Source organism: Diprion similis, chromosome 3, assembly GCF_021155765.1.
Source record: "Diprion similis isolate iyDipSimi1 chromosome 3, iyDipSimi1.1, whole genome shotgun sequence".
Lineage (NCBI taxonomy): Eukaryota > Metazoa > Arthropoda > Insecta > Hymenoptera > Diprionidae > Diprion > Diprion similis.
Window position 1 is genome coordinate 5,865,471 of NC_060107.1, and position 9,326 is coordinate 5,874,796.

General features: G+C 36.6%; 2 protein-coding genes across 4 annotated transcripts in view; one reads left to right on the plus strand and one right to left on the minus strand.

Moving 5' to 3' along the window:
* LOC124404753 overlaps window positions 1-4,439 on the plus strand; it is a 27,679-nt gene extending 23,240 nt beyond the window's left edge. For both annotated transcript variants that reach the window (XM_046879109.1, XM_046879107.1), the window contains one exon: window positions 4,289-4,439. The gene's annotated coding sequence lies outside the window, so the exon portion shown is untranslated. The remainder of the gene's footprint in view (window positions 1-4,288) is intronic.
* The window catches only part of LOC124404756 (sensory neuron membrane protein 2), a 12,692-nt gene extending 4,343 nt beyond the window's left edge, over window positions 1-8,349 (minus strand). The window contains exons 1-6 of one of the 2 annotated variants that reach the window (XM_046879118.1): window positions 7,775-7,980; window positions 5,944-6,101; window positions 5,096-5,237; window positions 4,308-4,577; window positions 2,677-2,891; window positions 2,365-2,561 (exon numbers count right to left, since the gene is read on the minus strand). In XM_046879118.1, the coding sequence (XP_046735074.1) occupies window positions 2,365-2,561; window positions 2,677-2,891; window positions 4,308-4,577; window positions 5,096-5,237; window positions 5,944-6,101; window positions 7,775-7,888 (1,096 nt within the window). In that variant the 5' untranslated portion in view covers window positions 7,889-7,980. Of the gene's footprint in view, window positions 1-2,364; window positions 2,562-2,676; window positions 2,892-4,307; window positions 4,578-5,095; window positions 5,238-5,943; window positions 6,102-7,774; window positions 7,981-8,017 lie in introns of those variants that run through there. The other variant, XM_046879119.1, reaches the window with a different exon arrangement.
* Window positions 8,350-9,326: the final 977 nt, after the last annotated feature.

The following is a 9,326-nucleotide window of genomic DNA, read 5'->3' on the forward strand; positions in this document are numbered from 1 at the left end:
GAAAAAGTCATTAAACTTCCGTAAAAAAATTTAAAGAAACGAAAGTATCTGGCAAAGTAATCCCGCCTAGTGAAATCCACGTGACTCTCCCGAATGCATAAATCTTTTTGTTAAACTTTTGACATTTCGTGTGAAATCAGGGAAATTTCTCTCGAATATATATTTTTGCAAAAAACCTGAATATACGTAGATACCAGCGCGCTAATTCATTATTTATTAAATTTATTCATTTCCTCAAGCACTTCGTATATTATTTATACTCGTTGTTTCATCACGCGACTACACGTGAAGAGAAAACACACAATCGCGACGATTCGACAGACGGCGCGTCTCGCTTAAGCATTGAGGGCTTCAGGCCATCGGGTCAAGTGCAACAAGTCCGAGACGGTCATGGAAATAATTCTTCCGCAGGTGGGAGTCTACGAGAGACAAGTTTGCCTGACCGTCGCGACGAATATGTGAAAATTTACTTTTAGATAAGATGTGACCGTGTGGATTCACACATACAGACATTCGAATCAAGTTTATCAGCAGATATCGAAAGTATCACACTTCCTTGTACTCTTCAAGGCAATCCTCATATTTAATGACAAAAGTCGATCTTCACCGATTTTTATACGATGATAAGCAACCTTTTAAAGGCATTTTATTAAAAGCACGCAGCTTGCTCGAACTAAGAAGAAATAAATCGCTGTATTCACTTGTCAATAGATTTTTGAATTAATGAGAATTAACTGAATTAACAATAATTTAACTGAAATATTGAAAATTAACTGAGAAATAACCGAATTATGGAAAACCAAGTCAATATGATTTGAATTAGTTTAGATTCATGCCAGAATTATCTGTTTACAGAGAAAAAAAAATTGAGTTAAATTAAAAAAAAAAAAAACATCGAATTAACAGGTAATACAAAAGAATGAATTGAAATTTTTTCAAATTCACTTCAATAACGGTGAATTAATTATCGAGAAAAAATTGAGATTCATGAATTGAAACGAATCAAGTTGAATTGAATAAATCTACCTGCGTTCAAAAAATTAAGTTGTATTACATAAATTTATTTAAATTAATTCAACCCGAAAAATTATTGTATCACTCAAATCTCGAGTTGTTTTCCCCAAAAAAGTTCAAAGTCTTCTGTGGCTTTATTCGTGCAAATCACCTCAAACGATTAGCTTGATTACTATTTCCGGGGCTGAACAAGTATTTTTACCATTTTTGTGGAGCTTTCAGCAACGCATCGCGATCAGTTGTCTTCCGATTGGCCAATTGATCAGAAGACGCGTAGAGTTACATAAAATTTTTTTTTGCAAGCGTCTACTGAATTCTAAAAAAATATGGTTTTTCGTCGCACATATTGTTATTATTCCGCATTTAGAAATCTATAATGTCAGAAATTCGTGAAAAATTGTCGGTAAGTACACGCAAGTGCAAAGAGAATAGATTGTAAGTCCAACGGGTGAATAAATATTATTACAACACCGAGTCGTACAACCAGAACATACTTATCGAAATATGCTTATACATATATGCATATGTAATGGATGAGAAATTTTGGTAAGAAAATTATTTTCTCTTCTCCGGTTCAAAATTAGATGAGTGAATTGGAAACGTTCGCGATAGCAATCTGCAGTTATCAGACACACGCACATCAAACGTAATCATCATCAATCATCAACGTTTTCATCACACCTGTGATTGGAGTAATAAAATCTGAGACACTAATTCTAACCGCGGTTTTGACACACATCGAGGAGAACGAGAAAAAATTCTATCCAAGTATCGAGTAAGAGAATAAGAAGAAAAAATCAGGCAAAGTAAAAAAGTTGCCGTTAATATCGAATTCTGTACACAGTGTCAAAAAAAATATATGTACACATACGTATGTAATACATAATAAAATAAAAAAGTTAAAATGTGACATTATCCGTATCGCAATCACCCTGTGGTATTATAAAGCTTCGGAAGCGATATGAGATCGCTTTGATAACTCCCTAATTGGTATTATCTCCGTGAATATACCTTGTACTGTTTACTAACGCGTACACCGACATCAGGCACCCGTGTAAACCTGAGATAACAGGTTTTCGGACATTATTGGACGTCCGTTAATGGACGTGGCATAGCTACTCGATCTGCGCATAGTTTACAAGCATGCGGATTACCATAAGGAACGTGAACGTGTCTAGAAATAACCAGCAATAATCCTCTCTCTCTCTCTCGAGTCGCCCACTCGTCTGTCATTCCCATGTAAATACCCCATGGGTGGGGGGGGGGGGGGGGGGGGGGAGGAGATGAGGGGACGCAAGATGGTAATATTTGGCATACGATAAAACGCCTGGAACACAGATCACGGCTCACCTTGGCAGTCCCAAAGCTCCATAGCGCCGTCCAATAGACAGCCATCGGTGCCTCTTATTCCTTCGGTACGATTCAGGCAGAAGCATTGGTTTTCCGAATAGGTTAACGGCGATGAGAGCATGTCTTTGCTAACCACGTACTTGTAACTATCAATTCCGGAGTAACTGGATACTTCCGAAAAGTCAAGCCTCACTGACCTGTCGATCGTGATAGAAGTTCATTTGAACGGATCTAGGGCGTCGGTATACCTTAATCCTTAACATTGGATTGGAATGACCTTATCATTTTTTATATCCAATTCGAGTTCTATACCTGCATATGTCGGTGCTGAAAATGTTTACGCTTGGTCCCTGGGTTCTGAACGGTGGATAGATACTCGCATCGCAACCGACTATGTCGTTACAACTACCGTCTTCCGTCCACGTATCCAACACGCTTGAGTTTTCCCAGGAAATTATGTCTCCCAGTTGAGAAATGTCGTTGAGACCGCTGTTGATCGAGTAGTAACCGTCGTTTGAATCATTTTTCTGCAAAAGAGAGGGGATTTGGAAATTAACGGTAATAATTAATAATTTATTACGCAACAAAGGGCCAAACTCGATCTATTCGGATCGCGCGTTTTTTTGCCCGCAACACGAAATTGAGGTTAGGACCGCGTAATGTTAGATTTGTTCACGACAGCGCATGCGCGGAGTTGAGAAAAGACTACTTTCGACTCGTAGGACTTAAAAGTGGTCTTTTTTTATCCGCATTTGGTGACTGACTCTACCGTCATATAGAAACCAGTACTTAGTGTATAGAAAACACGCATGGAAAAACACATAAAATATGTTTGTGTTGTACAAGAAACGTTTTAGCCATGCCGATTTCTCGATTCCCGAAGGAGTGTTTCCAAGTAGCAATAAACCAATGCATGTATGTGCGAATACCTACGTGTCTGAATATTTACCATTCGCGTGAGAAAAGGTGAATGGATCAGGTATGTAATAATATTGTAATATGCAAAAAAAAAAAAAATAATCCGATGCCAAAGTTGTTCTCATACGCTGTAATGAATGTCGTTTGTAATAGAACGAGAGGAATATTCATTAGGCTGGTGACAACTACACAGCTGCGGTTACCGTATGTATTTAGCATACTCGGTGATACACTACCGGATATATGACTGAAACCGTTTAGAAACTGCTAATATATTATACGTTTTGCGGGGTGTCAAAAATCCCGGATAATTCCCAGAGACATACACTTATAGAGACTGGCTCGGGTTTATTCGTATTCGTGGATCATATTATATGTCAGGTATATTCTTATCCCAAAGTTGATATTCGTCATCGCGAAAAGACATACTATGTATAATAAATTATTGTATATACATATATTAGGGTGGTCCTTATTTAGGGTGATAACGAATTTTTTATGCCCCCCCCCCCCTTCCAATTCAACTTCAAATAATTCAAAAACAAATTTCTAATTTTTTTCAGATTTTTTTCTTAACTCTAAAATAGTTTACTTTGAGATCGAAGTTTGTTATGGAAATAACATAGGAAAAACTTGTTTTCTCAGTATATATTTTATTGTAAGTTACAGATTTTGAGTTTTCTGAATTATTGAAATTTTGGAGGCATAAGCAGAGACGTAGACTGAGAAGAATGCTAATCGCATTGAAATATCGCTCAGACTTTTCTTGGAATTTTTCTTATGTATCCGCAGGATGCTATATGCTTGAAATATTTTCATATAAATCATATTTAAAAGATAGCTTGATAAAATAGTCATTAGACCGAGTGTTTAATTACGGTAAAACGTTTAGCACCGATTAAACGTTGAAATTAAATATCAGACTAACGTTGAGATTTACCTATGAGTTGGCATTTGTTGAATGATTATTCTAATTGACCGCACAAAACGGAATCCTGGGTTTCAGGTGATCGAATTATACTCACGTGGCTGAAGAGGGAAAACTTGAACCGGCCGTCCGACAAACGAGGCATCGTTTTCGGGGCGTAATTCTCAATTTGATTGCATATAATGGTGTTGATAATGCCGGTAGAGTTGCAGTATACGTAGACACCGTCGAAGAGGAAGTCCCTCGGTGTCGTGGTCAGGAATACCGAGGTTGGATTTTGGAAGATCGTTGGAATAGCAGTGTTCAATAGAGCCAGTTGGGAGATAAGACTCGATGCTGAGTTATACTCAGCCACCGTTGCAATCGACTGCGAAAAATTTTAATCTTGGAAAAATACTTGCATAAAAAGAATACAGAAACAGTAAATTGCGCAACTAGTGCGTATATTATTTTTCCCAACTGAGTGTGTAAAATCCGATTTTGCGTACCCAAATGAATGCGAAAAGTATTACATTCACGCACTAGTACCGTAATTGAATCAAACAAGATATTTCGATTTGATTCATGGACCAGTACGGGAATGTAATATTTTTCGCACTCATTCGGATACGCAAAATTGAATTTTCCGCACTAGGTAAGAAAAAACAATCTTGGCTATGATCTCGAGGAGAATTCAGATGCAAGAGAGTACATGAATATTACGATTATGGATTATGAAAACGATGCTGTTGTTTGGGTATACGAAATCCCGCATTATTGAAACTCGTCGATGCATTTCACGAACTTGTATTGAATCAGCGAAAACAAATCGAACTTCTACTACGGAAATGACGGGACTTTCGACACGTGACAGCATATTTATCTTAATTTTGTACGGACGCTCACCATGAGGGGTAAATTTACGACAGTTATGTCATCGTATTCCGTTAACGGGTCCGACGCTTCTTCGTCGAATTCGAAAAGCTGGTGCTGATAATAGGAAAGCAGATCATCAGCCGCAGTAATGTTTATCTTCGTTCTGTACTGCCTGCAAAGATATCAACGGATTTCAGATAGTAATCGAAACTGTGCAGGGTCTTCTTTTATCTCCTTGAGTTATCGGTCAATATTGCGATTGCGTATGCATCAAGCGTCCACTTGATTAGGTTTACCGATCCTTATCCTCACTTCGATTAATTGTCACACACTTGGCAAATGTATATCGAGTAATCGAGTATAAAAGTCGGGTATAATTTGTGTCGATAAAATAATTATACGAATTGAAATAGTATATTATGTAACAAGGGCGTAAAAGAGGGTTTTACGACCGGGTGTCGTACGAGGTCGTCAGCACAAGGTCGTGAGACCCTCTTTTACGCCCGTGTTGCATACGTTATTTTTTGCAACAGTGTGCGGAAAATTCGATTTTACACCTCGATATTCCGGGCGTAAAATGCTCCGTTTTTAAACACTGTGCGTAAAATTCGATTACAGTGAAAAGAAATAAAATTAAAATGCGGGCGTAAAAATTGTCAGTAATTACTTTATACCCACATTTTAGGGTTCTCAAATTTTCGTTTCTTTGTATTATTTGAATGTTTAAACGTAAAAAACGATGTTTTTATTTTACACCTACAAGGTGTGAAATCGAATTCTACGCACAGTGTTTAAAAACGGAGCAATTTACGCCCGGAATATCGAGGTGCAAAATCGAATTTTACGCACACTGTTGCGAAAAGGAAAATTTTTCTTACTTGTAAACGTAAGGGCCGATTTCCTCGACAATTGGCTGAATCCCGTTCTGTACATCGTCCGGATTACTCACGTTGAAAAAGTACACTTTATAGAAAACTGGTACCGGCACGTTTTGCCATCTTTCAAACGCCTCCGAACCTTCCACCAGCCTCACAGACTGTAAGATTGAATTTTTTTGAGTGTCTGATGTATACTTCAATAACCAGATTTAGACTACTTTGAACATATCGATACAATCACGCTTTTTGGAGTAAAATCCGGCTACGGTAGCTTTTTTTTTTTTTTTTTTTTTTTATATTCAACTTTGTTTTCCAACAGTTGGTAAACTTTTACCTAGTCTATCTCTAGAGATAGACGCATCGCTATAATAATTGTCTACCTCATGGGGTAACCGGAATAGAAAAATCATCAAGGATTTCGTCTAGGCGTTGTTTACTCCTTCACTTATATTTTTAAGTACACAAATGCCTTATACTTGTGATTTTCAGTGATTGTGTTTACACAGTAACGCACTCAAGTTTCGCGTTCGGAAATAAGGCGAAAGAGTCAATTTTTAACACCGATCATTCATATTTTCGCACATCGTTATTATATACTCTATACGTTACATAAGAACGATCGCTTCGCCGAAGAAGGGCTTGCTTAAAATATTACTTTAACGACTGATGCAAATGCACACAATAAAACGCCTTTTAACCAGAAGAAAAGAATTCACATTTAAAACCGCGGCAAAATACCCATCAATAAGTGACAGTTGATTTTTTTTTAACCGTTCTCTCCTTAATTTGTCAAAAATTTGTCAAATCGGTAATTCGATACTCGGGCTAATCTTAACCGTTGAATTAATTGGTGGACGCGGATAACTATAATAATGATTATTTTATAAGCTACCCAAATGTGACATTATTTTTGATAGTTTCTTTTTCTCTTCTCTTTTGATGACACGAATTTTCTGTATCCTTCTGTATGATTCCGAAAACACGAAAATGGTACTATAGAAAGTTTTATTTTCAGTATAGATTTACCGTAATTAAACCTAAGTTACCCATCACAGCTGACTCGATTTTTTTTTGTTGCTTTTTTGCTTTTTTTTGTAGAAAATGCTTGTCATCACAAACCTTAACGATATTTTAATCCCGAAATTCTTCATTTCTTCAAACTCTTATTTAACCCTGCGCCGTCCATGTGTTTATTGACACGATATCGTTCTCGGCTATTTTTAACCCGGTTAGGAGTGTCCAAAAAATGTAAAAAAATTCAGGGAATTAGTTTAACATTTCTACTTAATGATCCAATAGTTTGCATTACAGCATTTGCAGTTGTTTAACGAATAGAAATTTTTAAACAGTAGAAAACTCACGAGATACCGAGAAACTAAAAAGTCAGAAGCAACGATATCGTTACAAGCGACCGGCGAAATATCGGTATTAAAAATTTAAATAGAAACTTGCGCTTAATTAATTTTTGCTAAATTTTATTCAATCATGTAAAAATCACGTTACTATCCGGATGTTGTAAGTGTATTTTGACCAATAGTTTTACCCAAGTTTCCGAGGAAAAGATTCATGAAATCTGTAAGCTTTTGCAAAATCGAGAAACATTTTAAGCCTCCTATCGTCAAGTTTAATAAAGCAGATATTTTATTTGAAAATAAAACATCAAATTTGAATATGGAAACGTAAAAAATGCATTGGTCACATTGCTCGCACCGATCACTGATCCAAATTCGTACTTGAGCTGGATTTGGTCTATTATAGATTCACAAACTCTTCTTCCAACTGTTTGAAAATAGTATTTCAGTATTGACCACCGATAATTCACGTGTGTTACCTCTTCCACTCGTTCATTGATGATATCGGGTATAAAAAGATATCCAGTGAGACCACCAGCGACGGCTATCACAGCACCGATTACCGCGATGACAATTGCCACACAAGAAACCATGTTCGGAAACTAAGTTTGGAAGTAAAAAAAAGAAAAAAACGCGAGCTACAACTGTATTTGTTCTTCTTTACACGTCCTCTATATGATTTCCTCGGGCTTTGAGCAACACTTGCAACTTGGTTATCAAACCTCAGACAACATCTGCCTCCGGCACTTCACGTCGTACTTACTCTTTGGCATTGGTACGAGGATCGGTATATCTAGGTCGGGTTATCAAAATTTCGATCCACCAGTGCCAGATAGTTAAACGTGTTTTCTGATAATGAAAGTAAAAAGTAATAATAATAAATGAATAAGCACATCGATTACAGGAAATATGAGAATCGAGCACTTGATCTTTACATTAATCATGCTGCCACGATCGTGACGCAGGCTGCAATTTAATCCTGATACAATCGATCAGTGACGTATGATATTTTTGAAAATATAACCCACGCATCTTCAGTTCTGAATTGGCTGAAGTCTTATTTTACTCCGATAATAGAACCAAGAAACTGAACAAACTTTGGACTCCAAATTTTTCTGCAGTTGTAGTTTGGTCTTTGTAAAATGCGTCGTAACTTGACGATTCTGAAGATCGGCATAAAATTATCAGAGGGAAGAACAAACTGATTTTCTGTCGATCTTGTATAAATTTGTTTTGACTTCTGTATTCGCGTACGCACATATCCTACCTATCAGTCAAAGGTCGACGATATGAGGTTGAGAAGGACGTTTTATCGTATGATACGAGAAACATTTTATGAGACTGTAGAAACAACTTGGGGAAACGATCAAATGTTATATGCATAGTTCGGTTTGAAAATTGTATAATTTTACGCTCATTCACAACGAAATTATTACTAAACATGCCGCTTAAATTTTTTTTAATATGACATTACACAATGCTCAACTTAAGTTTGATAATCAATCGTTGCTGTAGGGTGAAAAAAATTCATCAGACTTTAGATCATCACTCATAAAGAATTATTCTATCCTATAATATGGACGCGCAATTTACGGTGTCCATTCTGTGTTTAGACGATTTTTTCGGTACTCATCATTCAGCAAACTTAAGTTCGTGTTTGTTTTTTTTTTTTTTTTTTTACTACAACTCTTGTATATTCAAATATAATATAGTCGTTATCCGGAAAGTCCAGTCTTTTCATTATACCAGTCTTGCGGCCTTCGAGTCGGGTTATTTATTTATTTTCTTTTTTTTTTTCATTCATCTTATCTACTAATATACGTACATAATTATGCACATCTGGTAGCAGCGTCCTACAGATGTTAATTATCATATGCGAACAATAGTCGGTGAAATATTGTACCTTTCATTTGGAACAATTCACGTTGAAGTGAATCATGAGAAGTGATTGAACACTGGTGATATGAATTTGTACGAATAAATCGAGAAAAATAATTAATCAGCATCCGCGCTTGAGTGCAAATACGAAAG